This window comes from Poeciliopsis prolifica, unplaced genomic scaffold, assembly GCF_027474105.1.
Source record: "Poeciliopsis prolifica strain line A6 unplaced genomic scaffold, Auburn_PproV2 SCAFFOLD020, whole genome shotgun sequence".
Lineage (NCBI taxonomy): Eukaryota > Metazoa > Chordata > Actinopteri > Cyprinodontiformes > Poeciliidae > Poeciliopsis > Poeciliopsis prolifica.
This window is the reverse complement of record NW_026562395.1, coordinates 5,125,943-5,144,281: the sequence shown is the minus strand read 5'-3', so window position 1 is coordinate 5,144,281 and position 18,339 is coordinate 5,125,943. Positions and strand designations below refer to the sequence as shown.

The window sequence follows — 18,339 nt, the reverse complement described above, 5'->3', positions numbered from 1 at the left end:
TATATTATAGATTGAATTTAAAGGATTCTTGACTCAATGCCATGACATCCAAATGCATATCACAAATTTCAGACTTGGGAAAATGGAAGATATGGAGATATCATACACTTTCCATGCCACAAAAACATATAATAGTTGTGTTTGTCTATCTCATGACATTCTTTTAAAAACACATCCCACAATCGGGATCACGTCTGTACAAATGATAGAAAAGGTAAAAGGGAAAGTCTACAAGATAGTAGACTTCCTCTGACATATGATGGAGACAAAAGGGGTAAAAAAAAAACCAAACAACAACAAAAAAACAAGCAAACAAAAAAACCCAAAGAGAAAAATATTAAATGCTTGCATCATGTGACCAGAGTGAACAGAACAGTCTATATTTTTACCTGAGTGTAATTGGCCCTCCCACCTTCACTGAGGGTATATTCTTCAACATTTTTCTTTTGTAGGTTTGTTTTGATAATATCATATCTATTATTATTATTATTGTTGTTGTTGTTATTATTATTATTATTTCTATTATTATCGGATTTCGCTACATAAATGATACAAATCCCATATATTAATATATTTATGTACATGTTACTATTATTACTACTTAATTTATCATTTGATCATTTGTGTAATTATTTGTTATGTATTTTCAGTAGTTGTAGGCGTTCTTTTCTTGTTTTCTTTCTAAAGAGCGGCAGCACCGGCGCAAATTCACCGTTTTGGACAATGTAGTCCAGCTGTGACACATTCTTACGCAGTTCTAACGCCAAGAGCCTACACTTCCCAGCGTTCCTCGGGGATGCTTCGCTCCGTTGTTTTCCCAAGCTCAGACGCGGCTAGTTCAAGTTGCCATAGCAGAATGAAGCAAGGAGACTCTTCTGTTACTTATCAGTGCTGAGCAAAACTCGACCGGCGCCGTCTTTACAGTACATTTCTAGCGTTATTAATTTACCTCATTAGTTTTTATCTAGTCGTTTTGACGTTTCATCCGGGGGTTTATTTAATTTGTTGGGGAACGTTTGGTTAGCTAGGCGGCTAACGTTCCCTGTGGTTTCCACTTGTTGCTAACCAATCGGAGCATCCTTCGCTACAATGAGCTGGACTGCGGCTTACGGGCTCGAGCGCAGTTCCAGCCATCTTCACTTAGTCGGATAGAGCCGAACCTAAGCTTGAACCTAAAATGACAAAGCGTCAGCGTAGTTTTCCGACGTCATGTTTATGTTCAGTAAAAAAAAAAAAGTTCTCCACTATCCCGCCGCGCAAACTAACGTTAGAGCGAACAGTTAGCGTTTCTAGTTGTGGCCGCTGCTCGTCGCTTTGATATGCCTCAAGCCATGGACACGTCCAGCGAGTCAGAGTCGTACGGAAGGAAGGTGCGGGGACACAGGCCGCGGGAGCGTGAGACTCACCGCAGGTCCGGACGGGACAGACGACATGTCAGCGGGGGCAGAGACGACGGGCCGGCCGCGGAGATCTCCGACAAAATCAGTACCCTCGCCGACACCTTGCAGGTGTGGTGACAGACGGTGCATACGTGTGTTTGCGTAGATTTATAACTGTTCCAACAGCCTGCGGACAAAGTGATCTGAATATTTAATCTCATAGTCAACATCTCTTAAATTTGCACTTTGGACAAACTTTGATCTGCTTATGTTTCAGGACACAAGTAGGAACCTGACCAAAGTTGACAAAATGTTGGGTCAATACAGGGATCACGCAGATGATCAAGCTGAAGCCATAACATTGGTGAGACATGCTTTTATTTATTATATATGTATTTAAAAGTCTTAATAAAGATGCTGACTTGGCTATCTTTTCCATGCTCTCTGGCCACTATGTCAGGCACCTGTTCAGCTTTGTGACAAGGTTATGTTCTTTTTATAAGGCTTGGCAACAGATATGTGGCCTAGAAATAAAATATTGATTATTCTTCTTGCTTTCTTTTCTAAAAAAAAAAAAGAAACTACAAATAACAGGAGATAATTTCAAAAAGTGGCATTTATTTTTTATCGTCATTTTGTGACTTTAATGATGGAGAATTAGAGCCTGGCTGCAAAAATGTTTTGTTTAATTACAAGAATATAGTCATATTTAACGGGATGGTTTCACCAGAAGAACATCTTAAAATTATGGAGGAAAAAAACCCAACCAAACAAAAAAAAAAAAAGCAGTCTTTTTAAAACTACTACTTCATTCTTCTAATATTATGACTTTGTTCTGGTAATATCAAGACTTTTTTCATATTATTTTGACTTTATTGTCATGTGACTTTATTCTTGTTTTACTACCACTATGTTCTTGTAACATTATGGCTTTATTTTCAAACGTTTTTCCATCCAAACCAATACAGATGAATTGAAAAAAGACTTTCAGTTTGTTATTATATGATATACCATTTATTATTGTTATTAATTACATCTTTTTCTACATTCTCCAACAGGGATGAATCAGACTAATATACAACAAAATGTAATGTTCTGAATCTGAAATGTCTCTCACACACACACACACACACACACACACACACACACACACACACACACACACACACACACACACACACACACACACTATCCACCTGAAGGTCCAGTAACAAAACACAAATTTAACAAAAAAACCCACCCAATTTCAATAAAGTTGTTTTATGTATAAAGTATAAGATAACCTTTATTTGAGTAACATTGAGCCATTAGGAATAATAAATATTTATCATATTATGAAACAATCCAAGTAAATGTTAAGATAAATGACTGCTTCATGCTCAAAGTGAATGCTTAAACACAATAGACAGAGAAAAATATTTTAAAAAAAGAAATCTCCAAAAATGTTCTCTCTAAATTTATTTGCATTTCGCGAATAGAAATAATTTGGTGATTCTAACTAACAGAAACAAGAAAAGTTTGGTCTGATTTTAACTTCAGACAGTGAGAAAATAACGTGTCTATGTCTCTTTGTTTGCTGTATGAAAATTTCTAGTTTAATGATGCTTCCCAAATTAAGGTTTTTAATCAAATGTTAGATTGCAGTTTATTACGACGCGCTGCACTTTGACATTCAAGCACTTTCATGGACTCTAAACAAAAATCAAGGACTTTCCAAACCTTGAGAACACCTAATTGAAATTCAAGCCTTTTCAAGTATTTCAAGCACCCACAAAAAAAAAAAAACCTTAAGAAGAAAAAGATAAACAATGTTTAAAGTATACTAGGTTGAGGCATTGGGTTTTAGGAAAACATGAAGTTGGATAAAAATATTTTTGGAAAATGTGATGATGATATGGCGTGATATGGGCCAACATCATTGTCTCTGAGCTTTAACATGAGACTCAATTAAATTCTAGATCCGTATAAGTTATTGCTGAGCAGATCCACTTCAAAAGCAGCAAGCAAGCTAATTGTATGAATAGACATTTTGGTGGAACTGTGTGAGTTGATTAGTGTCTTGTTATTTAAAGATGCTGAAATATATGATTGTCATAATGAAGAACTGGAATGCTTCTCAGAACAAAAGAAGGATTGCGAGATGTGTAAAAAAAAAAAAAAAGATTTTTAGTGTTGAAGATTTGTGAGAAATGTGAAGAAATGAAACCCGCATCGCTGTGAGAGCCAAATGGATCGTAGCCCACCACGACTCCGTGCAGTTATCTCCTTATTTAGTCTACCCTCATCATTCATTTCAAGCCCTCGCTCTTTTGTATCACGCTGTCCCGTTCTCATCTGCACTTATTTCATTTAGGATGCATGTTCTGCCAGTTTTATTTAATCACTTTCTGTTTTTTGCCGCTCGCTCGCCTTGCTAAAGTGATTTCTGTCTTTGTGATTTGTCAGTAATGCGTATTATCTTTTTTTTCTTCATTTCACCCCCCCCTTGTCTATCAGCTCAGGGAGAGCTTAGAGGATTCAATCAATCAGCTGCAGACACGGAGGCTGAGCGGGACCGACAGGGTCCGCAGTTCCTCCGTCTCTTCCCTCCACAACAGTGACCTTGAGGCCTATTCAGGGTCAGGTATGGTAAACAACTGATGCTTTTCTTGTTTGTTTGTTAATCTATTTTTTTCATATATAAAATTAGGCCCTCGTTATTCATGTAAAACGATTAATCAGTTGCAGAATTCCTTTGTCATTGTGCACGAAAGCACAATGAAATTTACAAAATAGCAGTAAAAATACATTAATTATTTAGTTTTTAGATAAATATTAAAAATAATACAGTAGAAATGCACAGAAACAAGCGAGATGTTAAGAAAATGATGACCAGAGTTTGATGAATAAGCGTTGTTCATGGCATCAACACCTCCTGAGTAGGAGCTGGTTTTTAGTCTGTCCTAACCCTTGATTAATCGATTAATGAAAATCAATAAATTGTGTTTACTTAATTCTTGAAATTAACTGTGATTAATCGATCATTTAAATTATCAATTAACAGTGTTTAATCAATTATTGCAATAATCAATTAATCGTGATTAATTGTTCCGAAATTATCAATCCGAATCAATTGATTAGCAAAATGATCAATTGATTCTTGAAACAATGAATCGATTACCAAACTTATCAATTAATTGTGATTAATCAATCAGTCATTTCCATTTGGCTGTCAAAATGATTGATTACTAAGGTAGTGGCTAGTGTCACCTTTACATGTTTACAGTAACTTAAGGCACAGTTGTGTTTCCAGAGGAGAAGCGCTTCCTCCCCACCTCCCCGCTCAAGGATTATAGCGGCAGCCCCAAAGGCAGGAGGAGGTCTCAGTCTGCTGGTGTTCGCTTCAGGGATTCCATCCGGCCCCCTGACGATGTAAGCAACACTCCCAGCACGATTATTACCTCTTTGCAGTTCCATAATCCTGCCACAAGAGGGCACACTGAGTCAGCCACATCAGGCATTGTGTTCTGCCGGCTTTGAGACAGAATCTTATGTTTTTTATTTTTGTTTTTTTTTCTTCTTTTTAGATTAGTAAAATGTGTGAAGAATTCAGATTGTGGTGTGTTGAAGTCAGCCTCTGACGGTTTGAATTGAGTCTGGATGTGTGTGTGTGGGTTTTTCTCACAGATTCATTCGGTGCACCAGACCCTGCGGGACCTGTACTCCGACCAGCAGAGGCTGTCTGATGACCTGGATAGAGAAATCCTCCGGAGGAACAGGTATCTGCTGCTTTTAACGCCGCTCTATTCAACACTGCAGTTAAACAGGGTTTTTTTTTCTTGAAATGCTTTTAATCAATTAACATAATTCAGTAATTAGTGGAAGAGGAAAAGTGTCCGATTTGAAAAGCTTGTAGTACAAGGAGAAATGCTTTCATAACCTGATTGGCCTGAAGCCTGTAGTGGATGCTCATTGTACCAGGCCCTCTTCACTTACTGCTGCTGCATATTAACTAGACTGAGGCAGATCTGCCTCTGTTACAGTGAAACTCTGAATTAATGCTCTGTTCCCTTCAAAGGGAGAGTTGGAGGGTCTGAGTCTGGCTTTGTTAATCCTAATCTACAGAGTTCCAGATCAATCTGGAAGAGCCTTTAGTTTAGGTGATTTTTCCAGGCCTGGAGGAGTTTGGAAAAATGAATTCAAGAATGAAAAAAGTCTTACATTTCCAGATTTTGTTCCCTATCCTTGGGTTAAAGTATCCTTTCTCCCTTCTGTCCTTCCTTCCTTTCTTTTCATCTCTGTAACTTTTTCCTATCTTCCTTGCGGCCTCTGTCCTTTCTTCCTTCTGTCCTTTGCTTTTCTGAAATATCAGATTTTCAAAGTACAGCTTGGACTCAGTATTTCCAAAGTTACAATTTTTAAAAGTGTCATGCATCCACACTCTGGACATTTAGCTTATATTTATACAGTGGGTTTGAGTCTAACTGCCTTTAGTTCCCACTTTGATGCAAGTTTTTAGTGACCAAGTTCGTGTAGAGTCACAGCAACAAATCGTAACCATACCGAATGAAAAGTGTCATGAAAACTGTGGATTCATCATAGTTGATGTCTTCATATATTAGTCATCAACAGTTTTAAATGTCTTGTCTTTTGATTTTGTAGCTAAAGTCTGGTTCTCGTGTAAACCCATATTTGTCATGTTCACTATTATTAAGGTTTCACGTTAATCTTCCACTAAATCTTTGATTCCAACGTATTCAAACCACCTTAATGAAAACAACCAAATGTCGATGGAAATCAGAGGAGACGCAGCAGAGTCGGGTGACCGCAGATCATCCCCTAGCATAGATTAGAGTTTGACATTTTGAAGTTATTAAAAAAAAAAAAAAAAAAAAAACCCTCTCTCCTCCCTCCCGCTGCTGACCAGAACAAATTGATCCCCCGTCATATTTCAACATCCGAAGCCGAGTAATTATTTTCCCGCCGCTTCAGATTATGCCTTCACATCCCGATCGATCATGTCGCAAAATAATCTTTTCCAAGGAGTTTCTCTCGCTTCAATTTGTCCATTTTCTCTTTTTCGCAGGTCGGACATTGACACCAGGCGGGCGATGGAGAACCTGTCGGATCACGTTTCCCACAGGCGGGACTCGGTGAGTCGCAGGTGGAAGACGGTATTCACACATGGAAACTGAGGCAGTCAACAGATTTAATGCTGTTTTCTGTCGAAGTGGGAAAAGCTGATGGAGTGAATAATTAGTTCACTCTAATTTCCAAGCACATCGTTGTCGTCGTCATCAGCGTTCTGGCAAACACGCCAAATGACAGCCAGTATGTGTAATATTTGTTATCTGGTCCTGTCTGCGGACGTGACGAGATAAAGGTATTAGCTGTCCTTTACAGGACGACGTCCTGCTTCCTGATTAACATGGGGGATGTCGTAGGAGGGGGGGAGGGGCATGTATCACTTCCAACCAGGCACAGTAGAGTTTTTTTCTTCTTCACTCCCACACATTCATTTCACGTCGTCTCATTAATCGAGCTGCCGCGGCGCCGGCAACGTTCGTGTGACCCGAGACGTCTTCGCTCTTCTCCTGCAGGTGTCATCCCGCGTGGAGCGACGTCTGCAGGAGCTGGAGAGAGAGATGAATGCTGAGAGAGGGAGGAGGGCGGAGTGGCGGGCGTCCGGGGACGACGACCAGCAGGAGGTGAACCTCCCCACCCCTCTTTTTATCTGATTTGCTGCCGTCCCTCCATCACAGTTTCCAAAGACCTTGTAAAGAGAAACCCAACATCACAGCCTGATAGATTTCAAAAGGCGTGGGGAGAGGCTCAACTTCCTGCAGGACGGTGACACTATAGCTGCATAATATATTAGATCACATGCGTTAAACTCAAGGCCCGGGGGCCAAATATGGTCCGCAGTAGCTTTTTATGTGGCCCTCCAGACTCCGAATTACATCAATAAGTCCCTCTAGTTCTTCACAAATCCATAAAATTCACTCAAAATCAACAGATCTCCACATTTTGTTTTCTGATTTTACTGCAAATTTTTCTCAAAATTGGTCAAAAACATTGGGTTTAAGTGACTGCTGCCTCAACATTACTTGATGTCAAGTTGTATTCTGATTGACACGGCGATTAGAAAAAAAAAGTCACATTTAACATCATACAGTAGCACAAATATCAAATTTTCCCTCATCTAAAACATACCTGGAGTGTTGCCTTGATTTTTTTCATGCACGCTTGAGAAATCCTTGAATCTCCCATGGAAACCATTAGCACTACAAAATGCTAATGGTTTAGCCTCCTTTTAGCTGCAGAGGAGGCGCTACTCTCTTTACGCTCAAACTCAGCTCCTTCAGACTAGCTAGTAGCAATTAGCAAGCGCCTGGTGGAACTACAACAGTTTTAAAAAGCGGATTATAAAATCTCTATAAACAAAAGCTTCCTTCAAGAATTGTTCATCATTAAACTGAGACGGGGACAACAGGCAAAAAAACTGTCCGTTTGAAGAACTCAACCAGCATTTTTCCTCCTAAAGGGACTCATAAAGAAAGTGAAATAAAGGAATTAGTCCAAAATATTTGGGGTTAATCACAATCGGTTGCCATAAGTATGGTCTTGGGGAGCTAAGTGTATGTGCAAGTTTCCAGATTCCCTTCTACTAAACAATTCCACCCTACTTTGTGTAACTGTGTTGCATAAATCCCACCAAAATAATTTGACGTTTATTGTTGTGACACGACAAAAAACAACAACGCCAGACTTCCTGTTTGCGTCCACATGCAGTTAAATCAGTTCAGTTCGCTAAATATTTCAACTCAGCCGAGACGATTGAAGATTCCAGCGCCGAGAGACGGAGATTATCCTTCACTGGCACCGTCTGGTGGACGGACTTTGATGCTAATTTTCCCCTCTCAAGTCTCTGGTGAGTCACTCCCTTCTACAGATGTAGAAATTCTGCTGATAAAAGAATGTCAGCAGCACTTCACTTTGCATAGTAAAGAGCTTACCACAGCAGAGTGATTTTTAAAAAATGTTTTTTTTTTACACATTGCTGGTATTTATACAGTTTAATGAGGCTCAATTTTCCAAGAAGGCGCCAGCCATCAGAGCTGCCGTCTCTGGGAAGGAAAGCAGCAGTATAATTGCGTTTCTAAATGACAGCTGAATTATTTTTGTGATCTCTCCTGAGAAATTCTTCCTCACTCAAACGAAGTCGCAGAAGATTTCCTCCACCATATTAATAAAGTGGTGTGATTAGAAACGAGAACCAGTGAATTGGTGAATTGAGTGCTTTTTAATGCTTTTTCTTTTTTAATCCTGTCAGGATGCCTTTTCCGTCCACAGCTGTTCTTTACATCCCAAACCAATTATCTTGCACATTTAATTTTGTACTTTAACTAGACCACTCTTTTTATATTCCAGCCTTTTAAAAAATTTATACATATATAGTTTTCTTTTCTGAAATTATTGTTCCAGCCACTTTAATTTTTTTCTTTTTATACATTATTGTTTTCTTTTCCAACCATTTTAAGAAACATAAATTTTTTTATTTACTGTATTTCATTATTTGTATATTTCAGTCATATTTTTATTTTTACATTTTAGTTTAAAATTTTTATATTTCAACTATTTTAAAAATGTATGTATCTTTAGTTTTTATTTAATTTTTTTGTTTATTTCAGTTTCTTATTATTTTTATACTTCAGCCATTAAAGACATTTATTTTTATTTATTTAAATTTTTCTTTATATTAACATTTGAATATTTCATCCATTTTTTTAGTCTTTTCTTTTTCTTAATTTAGTTTTTCTTTTTTTATTACTTCAACCATTCAATAAAGAGGCCATTGATTTTTCACATCGGGTTATGTTTGAATAACTGTTTTCCATCATCATGTAAAACTGAAAGTTTTCTTCATATTGAAACTATTTTCAGAGTATGAAAATGTCAAGTGTGACAAAAAATGCCGAGCTGGACGAAGTTCATAATGGCACTTTATAACTGTTCTTAAGAAAAACACTTCAAATTTAGTCTCATGGTTGCATGTTGCCATGGTTACAACATTAACTTTAGTACAGCACACATATTGTTGAAGTTATCACACACATAATAATATAATAAACTGGCTGTATTCAACAGTTTCCCACTTCAGGGCCTAGAAAGGCCACTGAGAGCAAAATGGATCTCAACTAATGCGTGTTAAATCAATTCCAATTATCATTATATGATGGAATCGACTCATAAGGGCCTTCATAATCTGACTCCCTCTTTTCCTCCCCACCCTTAGGAGCACAATTGTGACATTTTGCAGCACTTTCGAACAAAGAGAGAGGGAGGGAGAGTGCGGCAATTGGGTCGCCTTTAAACTGATTGGCGCTATCCACTTAGCTACCGAAATGATTCACGCCGCTCATGCTCATGTTTGCTAATTTTTTTAAATACCCCAAGCACTTTTGTCTCTTGACTTTGTCTCCTCCTTCCCGCGTTCTCCCAGTTGAACCACAGAGGGGCGCTGTGTAGTCATACGCCATCCCACAAAACCTTCTTCCGAGCTTTTCTCCCGATTCATTTGCATTCCTCTACAGAACATTTCCCTAATGGGACACCCGCGGCGCCCCAGGGTGGCCGGGCATAGTGCATTTGTCCCAAAAAAAAGAAAAAAGAAAAGAAAAATCCAGGGTAAATAAACAACCGAGAAGAAATGAAGAGGAAAATAATCTCTTATGCCTCTAAAGGAGTAGGAGAAGGAGAGCAGAGGGCGCATCTCTTTCACACCGATGGGCCCGCTGTGATGTGAATCAAACAGATGATGAGTCACTCGGGTGGTTGTTATTGCGAGCAGGCGGTAATTCATCACCGCGGCCCGCAATGGGTGCTTTGGATTGAGTGGGATCTAAGCTCTTGTTACATATCCGCCATAATGCCTCTACGCTGTTCCAAGAAAATTAAAGTGAGGAGGTTTGTTGGGAGGGTTGAGGGGAAGAGAATCAACAGTGTAGCAACAGCACTTTCTGTGTCACATTCTTACATATTTTATTGTTTTTGTTTTGTTACGTTTTTGTAGAATTTCGGGGGGTGCCAAGTTCGACCCGATGACAGGGAAAACGCCTTGACGGCGAGACTTGTACGAGCAGAGAGGGAGAAGTCCAAGGTAAAAACCAGAGTTTTCACCTCAAGATGATGCAAAAGTATTCAAAATACTTCTTAAATATTTCCACAGCTAGTCTTTTCATAGCTGGAGCTTTTGGTGAATCTTATTCTTTGAATTACATGTGAAGCAAAACACAAAATAGCTAGTAGGCCCCGTTACAATAAATTTTCCTGCCCAATAAATTGTCCCAGTCATTATGGACATAAACTTTAATTTCTAACAAACATTTGTTTTATTTCTGTTATTTCTATCACTTGAGGTTAAAACAAACTTTTGTTTACCAACTTTTGATAATCTCTTTCTAGCTTTAAACATAACATAATGTAGCCTTTTTATAGTAACAAAGTCCCTTAATTTCAAGACATTTAATTAAATAAACAATTCATTAGTCAAGTTTATTTGTAAAGCACATAATAAAATAAACATATTCTATCAAATCCCTTCATCAAGTACATACAAGTGAAAAATATTGAATGATATTCCAGTTATTAATCAAAGGCGACTCTAAACGGGTGGAGTTTTAGCCCCGGTGTAACTCGGTGCTTATAAAATATCTTTTCGTTTTGAGCGGCATGAATAGTCTTAGGAAGCGTTTTGGGTTTGCCGCCGTCTCTTAGTCCAGATTGTTGCTGTTATCTTCCTAGATGGAGCAGGAGCTGGGCAGAGCCAGGAGGTTACTGGAGCAGTCGGAGGACAGCAAGGAGTCCCTCGTTCAGCAGGTGTGTGTCAGTGTCTGATTAACGGGGGAAGAAGGCAAATCGTCACAAAACAAAGCAAGCCGTGAAATGTCTCCCCTCCGCAACCCGGCATCCAGGTAGAAAACATGCGTGGCGAGCTGCTGAGGACAAAGACGGAGAAGACGGCGGTCCACCGGCCGCAAACGGAGATGTCTCAGCTCGGCGTCCAGCTGTGTTCCAGCACCTCCGAGCGAGAAGGAGGAAGAGGTCAGCTACACGGGTCGGGTAGCTGGGTTGTCAGGGGAGCAGAAGGCAGAGGAAATGATTGCTTTAACGACTCGCCCTGCTGGGTCCGTGATTTTTGAAAGCAACACCTGTTTCCTCCTGTCTTACGACTTCATTTTCATATTTGTCTCCTTGAAATGACACTTAGATCATTGCTCAGTGTGATCAAACAACTTCTTCAAATGTCTTTTTTTTTATTGACTATTAGAAATACATTGATAGGTATGATGCAAAATCACATGATCAAATTTAAACAGATTTGAACCCATGATCAAATCCACAGACATTAAACACTCACACACACACACAAAACTAAATGTAAAATAAAAAATACATTTGCACAAAGTAGAAAAAAAACACAACAAATGAAGTTTAGATAAACCTATAACAGTAAAATGTGTTATCCACAAATATGTATGAAGAGTAAAATAATAATAAACATTTATAAATTACTTAAAAGTGAGTAGGGGGACCATTCAGAGTACATTTCTCATGAGGATGCCAAACTTTATAAAATCCATTTTCTGAACCTCGGACAGTAAAAGTCCACACACAACATAATAACCTTTATGCAGCGCGAATGGAAATGTAGAGCTGGATCTTTCAATGTGACCAAACTTCCAGCGAATTATTGCAAAACGTGACTAAAGGGACAAAAAAAAGCACAGAAGAAGAAAAAAGATTTTTCTTTTACTAAATCATCCCTTAACATGTTGATTCTGACAAAGATTTCAGCTGAAATCCACCTTGCTAACAGAATTAAAAGACCGTTTCCAAAGAAAAGGGACAAATTGTTGTTCAGAAAGTGTGCAAACATTACCACTTTGCACACTTCAGAGTGCTGGAAAAAGGTTTGCACAAGGTGGTAGCAGGTGAGAGGGAGAGCATATGTGGAAGGACAATGACAAGGCGACCTTCAAACCAGCCTCCTTGTGGCAGGAAGCAAAGCCACATCCGTCAACCAAAACTACAAGGACACACTGAAGTTCTGCTCGAAGTACACAAATAAAAAAAGTGAACATTCATTCTGATACCTGGAAGGTCATTTTTCTGCCCGCAAAAATGAAAAGAAAGAGAAAATCAAAATCTTTCATCAATCAGGTGATCAACTGCGTGCTTTCCAGCATGACAAAGCAAAGTATCACGAGACAAAAGTAAAATTCCCTAAGCCAACAAAGCACATAGAAAGATTTGACCCAGTGATTGATACCCGGCCTGTGAAAACGCTGAAATTACGAAGAAAGTTTCGATGCGATTTTTCCAACTCCCAACATAAATTTGAAGTATTTCATAAGAAAAAGGTTGGAAATATCTTAAAAAGGTTTTAGGTGTTTTTCAGGGGAACGAATACGTGTTGCAGCTTTTTGAATGTGTTCTCCTGAAGGAGAACCTTCAGCTAGCGTGCGTGTGTGTGTGTGCGTGTGCGCGCGTGTGGGTGTGTGTGTGTGTGTGTGTGTATCACACAGATTACAGTGAGCTGGAAAAAGAGGTGGCTGAGCTGCGGGCGCAGCTCCACCAGGCCTCGGTCCGGAGCGAGGTGGAGGAGATGAAGAGGGCCCTGGAGACGAAGGAGAGAGAGAATCTGAAACTCAGTTTACAGGTCAAGGTGCGTTTAGGAGGGGAAGGCGTCAACCATCTTTTTATTTCCTCTGGAGATACGGGAGCATGTGAGGTTCCTACGCAGTCTGGAATTTGACTTGAGTATTTTCCATAAGAATGGGCAAACTCTATTCCTGGTTTCATTGTCTACATCCTTCCTTCTTTCTTGTCCTTTTTTGTTTCGTCCTTATTTTCTAATTTTCCTTTCTTTGTTTGTTCCATCCTCTCTTCTTTCAGTTTTTCCTTCATTCCATTGTTCAGTCCTTCAGTTACTCCTTCCTTCTTTCCTTCCTTACTTCAATCCATCCTTGCCTCTTTACTTCTTTCTTCTTCACTTCTTTCCCTCCTTGAGCCTTCTGTCCTTCATTCAATCATTCATTCCTTTCCTTCTGTAGGTCCTTCCCTCCTTTCTTCATGCCATTTCCCTCCTTTTTTCCTTCTTTCCTTCCTGCAGTTTATTCTTCCTTCCTTCTTTTCATCCCCATTTTCTTCTTCCGTTCCTTCTCTCCTTTCATCTCATGTCCCTTTGTTCCCTGTGTCCTTCCCTTCTTTCTTTCATTCATTATTTTGTTCGATTCTTTACTTGCCTCCTTACTACTTTTCTGTTTTCCTTCCTTGTTTTCTTCTCTCCTTCCTTCTTGTCTTCCCTCCATCCTTTATTCTTACTTTTCTTCCTTTTGATAAAAATATGTAGGAACACAGTTAAAAAATAAACACAATTTTTAGCTGTAGTGTTAATGGGATTGAACTCTGGAATTGGTGACTGTCCAAGTAGAGGGTCAGATGTTATGACTTCTTCTGTATTATATCGCTTATAATTCAATAGAAGACAGATTGTATTACACACTTGACTGTAAAGATGAAATCCCAACATTTCGTGTTGAGACTCCAGATTGAGTCTGGTTGCAGCGATGCCAACAATTGGCTACGTTTTCAAGCTTTTCGGCACCATCGTCTGAGCTCATTGAAATTGTATCTAAACTCCCACACCCAGCCCGTAACAGATCAGGTGTGAAGCCATGTGGTGGGTCTCTGCATGCGTCACCTGGGGCTCTTCTCATGGATTTTACACTTGGATCAAATAGACAAAGAGAAACCTTTCCTTTTGGAGGTAAGCGAGCAAAAATGAAGCATAATGAGCCGGATGGATTTATATGTAGAAGACTAATCAGCGTTTGACTAATTACCCCTAACTAACATCCTTATTCAGCGGAAGCATCAAAATGGCAGCCATGTTGCTTTGCCTTGTCTTTATTCCGCTGCCAAACTCGAAACTTCAAAGTCGTCTTGAATTTCTCTGAGCCACTTTTCAGCGTTTAATCGTAAAACATCCAGATGTTGGAATGACTGAACCTTCTCTGACCTGTCTTTGACAGAAGATGAAGAGAAACGGTTGCTCAACGGAGCATGGATAGAGAAAGAAAGTTCCCAAAGTGTTTTTTTTATTATTATTATTATTGTCCAACCGAGGTTTCTCACTTGACCTTTCTTCTCTTCAACATGGAAGGAGTTTTCATCTGACAGGGAGGGGCGGGAAGAGCAGCATCTGCGAATTCTGGACCAGCTGAAAAGCATGCAGGTAATTTAAATTCAATCAAAGGCCTGTCACGTGTAAATGTGGTGTTGTACCTTTGTTCTGGGACAAAGCATTGTAAAAACGTGAGCTGTAAATCTTTTTTTTTTCCTTCCATTGCGGTTACGGGGTCTTGAGGAACGAACGTGGGCTTTATTGAGGAGTTGAATGGTCATTTCAGAACCGCAGGCAGACAGAGCGGAGGGAGATGGAGGCCTTGGTCCTGGAGAGCACGAGGAGCAAAAACGAGCTGAAGACCAGGGCCCAAGAAGCAGTGCGCCAGTGGAGGGCGAAGTGCAGGAGGCTGCAGAAGGAGCTGGAGGATGCTGAGACTCAAGGTCGACTCCATGAAGAGAAGGCCCTGCAGGTCGGTCCAGCCATCACTCACAAATTTCTCCACAGTTTCAGTCCAGCTTCAGTTGTGTGCTTTCAATATTTGGGGTTGAAAAAAAATAGTTCTTACTGTTTCACAACAACAAAACTGACTGACTGCTAGCTTTGTTACTCAGCATGTGTAATTTTACAATGTAAAGAGGGCTACAGCAGAGTGTGCTGTCTCTTATTTGCTGTTTAACTCGCATTCTGTTCTTTGCTGACTTCCTCACACTTCCTTTTAGGTAGGAACGTCAATAAGGTCTGAGAAACTAATTTGACTTTAGACAAACTTTCCCGTTAGACCCCTGTAGGTGAGACAAACCTTTTTCCACTCATTCACCAAAGTGAGACAGCCGAGTTCTGTTTCACCATGTACTTAAATTCAACAGAAGAGAGAAACAGCTGGTTGAATCCTGGAGTGTGTGACGGTGCCCGGTCAGATCAGCCAAAAGGCAGCAGATTGGGATGCTGTCCCACACTACAAAATGATCCAATTACCAAGACCGTCACTCCGCCAGATTTACTGAGCTGTGTGCTTCCAGCTGAAAAGGAAACAAAAAGGCAGGAAGATTCCTTTACCTACCTTCGAATACCGTCTGGCCAACAAAAACACGAGTTTGGAAAGCAGAAATAAATCACCAACGAGCTGGAAAAATACCGACTTTCATCCAAGAGAACAAGCAAGGCACACCATGCTGCTCAATATCTACAGGAAGTAGGAACCTTAGCTGGACTGAAGATACACAAGCAACAAGAGGCAGCAGATAAAAGCTAAGCTTAGTTATTCTTAAACAACCCATTTCAATGCACCATTTAGGTAAGCTAGTGGTGTGGCCATTGCTTTTCAAAATTTTAAAAAAGTAGTGATATGTTTATAATATATAAAATATTAGTAAATATTGGTTATCATCTGTAACAGCAGTATTGGTTTCGGATATCGATATTGGCCCAAATTTTTATATTGAAACAACCATTGGCTCATTTTCCAGATGTTATTGGTTTTTATTGGACTTGCACACAAACTCTTGATTGCAAAATTGACATAAACAAACACACAGATTAAAACTCTGCAGTCAGTCATCTTTTTATGTCTTTCACCCTTCATCTACTCTCGCTCAACCTCTCAATCTTGTTCCATATTTCACAGCATATTGACTAAATGGGTCGGCCCAATGATCATGTAGGTCTCTTGGCTTTCTTTGTTGCATCATTTTAGATAGAAACTGTGGCTGATGCACGACTTCTATAGTGTTGATGCGCTGAGACGTGAGGAGATCGATGATGCTATAGTCCTTCTCAAATCCAAAAGTGATGCCTTCGGGCTACAAGGAGAAAACCAAATATTTCTCTACCAGTCTCTCTTTCTACATTTCTGAAAACAAGATTTGTAGAGACTGGATAGTTTAAGAGATTTTAGACTCTTTACAACATGCAATGGAGTATTCACTTTGATTTGATACGTGAAATACTTACCTTTTTTGGCCTGTTTTTTTTTACCCTTGGCATTAGTTTTATTTTGAGCTTTTCTCTCCTATTTTTTTGATAAAATATGTATATTTGATTTATTGAACCTTGCAAGGCACCAATAGACTGAACTTTTATCAACCATTTATGAGACACACTTGCCTCTTCAGTATTGATAGAGTTGGAGTTGTATTTTTATCTGTGTTATCAGCTCTGGATCGACATGTTCTTAAATTTGTTCAGTAATTAGTTCATCTGAAGGAGCAGAAAGCCTTTTTGTCAAGTGAATTTATCAATTGGAACACATTCAGATATAAGACCATCTTGGAGTGAGACCTACTTCTCTTAAAGGGGCAGTTTTTTTTAAGATTTACATTACATATATGACATTAGTCCTTCATCAAAAACATACCTGGATTGTTGCACCTTTCCTCCGCGTCTGCCCCACTCAGCTCCTTCAGACTAGCCAGTAGTAATTGGCAAATACCTGATGAAACTGTGTATCTGCTGAGCTCATTATAGGAGATTATATGGCAAAAGGTTGTTAAAGGGTTAATAGTGGAGCAATGTTGTGATGACTTCCAGTAGGCGGAGAGAATTAGATGTAGGCCCAATTTTAAGGCATTAAATTGCAAAGAAAAATTTATTTTAAATCACATTTGATATATATACATATAGCAATTTTATAGCAACTGAAGGTAATTATGGTATAAAAAGGCACTATGTACCTGGAAGATACAAAATACAGCCCCTTTAATTGTTTGGATCTGATTTTGCTTAGAAACTTGAGTGAAAAGAAGGCAATGATTAACTCTTTGGTCACATAAAATCTCAATCAAATTTATTAATGTTTGCAGTTTTAACATTAAAAAAATAGAAAGGATTAGGTGTATTAACACTTTCTCCAATGCTTGGTACATGTGTGCTTCAAGAAACGCTTCAGTTAGTTCAGAGCTGGTAGTCGGTAACAAGGTTTACTGACAGATTCTTTGTAAATTTAGCTCAGTGTGAAGCTGTGCTCCTCATACAGCCTTCTGTTTCTCCACTGGTCTCTTATTGCCAGCACTCCTTTGTGTGACTGGAGCTCTCTTTAGCACAGCATCCCATCTATTTCATTCAATTTGAAGTCTCAGGTTTTTCTTTCCCCTGACTGATCCCCCCCCATCTGTCTCAACATAATGTCTCCGAGTATAGACATGAGGTGCTTTCAACACCCACATCCTCCAAACACACTAATCGGCATAACAAGGCTGCACTCTTTCCATTTTTGCAGTTCTAAATGTGAAACTCTGAATTTTATAACACAGAAAGGAAGATTAACAAATTTACCTGAGACTTTCTGCATATGTCTGAATCAAGCTGTTTTTTTTTTGCCCCCGTCTGCTTCACTATCTAAACTCTTGATCATGTATCTTAAAATGACCTGCAATTGCCTTTTTTCTGTGATGACTGAAAAAATAAGAACGCATAAAGAAGAGCTAAAAAAAGACAATATGACAAATAAATTAGGCCCAGTTTTCCTGATGAGTTTTATTTAGTTAAAGATCAAATCACTGAAAGTGAATGTGAAACTGAATACTTTTATTTTATTAATTTTCCAGCATTGTCTTTCTCTTCAAATTCAAAATAAAACTGTGGAGTGATAACTATGGAATATTCAAACAAATTGAAAAGAGGTCATGCACTTATGCCAGTTTTACAGATTCAATTGCTCATACAACCACTCCTGAGTAGCAACACATTCAAGATGGCTCCCTTTGTTGGTTGCTGGATTTGGATAATAATAAAAGAATTTCCATTCAGTGATTGGCGCTATTCCGCTAATGTGCATAAAGGTGAGACAATTTT

At 39.1% G+C, this 18,339-nt stretch overlaps 1 protein-coding gene across 5 annotated transcripts in view; it reads left to right on the top strand.

Moving 5' to 3' along the window:
- Positions 1-743: 743 nt before the first annotated feature.
- Positions 744-18,339, top strand: part of LOC129368943 (centrosomal protein of 128 kDa-like) — a 51,556-nt gene continuing 33,960 nt past the window's right edge. The window contains exons 1-13 of one of the 5 annotated variants that reach the window (XM_055044131.1): positions 744-1,508; positions 1,657-1,743; positions 3,876-4,002; positions 4,672-4,790; positions 5,046-5,137; positions 6,445-6,511; positions 6,959-7,066; positions 10,432-10,518; positions 11,163-11,237; positions 11,333-11,462; positions 12,947-13,086; positions 14,587-14,658; positions 14,834-15,019. In XM_055044131.1, coding sequence (XP_054900106.1) covers positions 1,320-1,508; positions 1,657-1,743; positions 3,876-4,002; positions 4,672-4,790; positions 5,046-5,137; positions 6,445-6,511; positions 6,959-7,066; positions 10,432-10,518; positions 11,163-11,237; positions 11,333-11,462; positions 12,947-13,086; positions 14,587-14,658; positions 14,834-15,019 — 1,479 coding nt within the window. In that variant the 5' untranslated portion in view covers positions 744-1,319. The remainder of the gene's footprint in view (positions 1,509-1,656; positions 1,744-3,875; positions 4,003-4,671; positions 4,791-5,045; positions 5,138-6,444; positions 6,512-6,958; positions 7,067-10,431; positions 10,519-11,162; positions 11,238-11,332; positions 11,463-12,946; positions 13,087-14,586; positions 14,659-14,833; positions 15,020-18,339) is intronic. The other 4 variants (XM_055044132.1, XM_055044130.1, XM_055044127.1 and 1 more) reach the window with 4 other exon arrangements.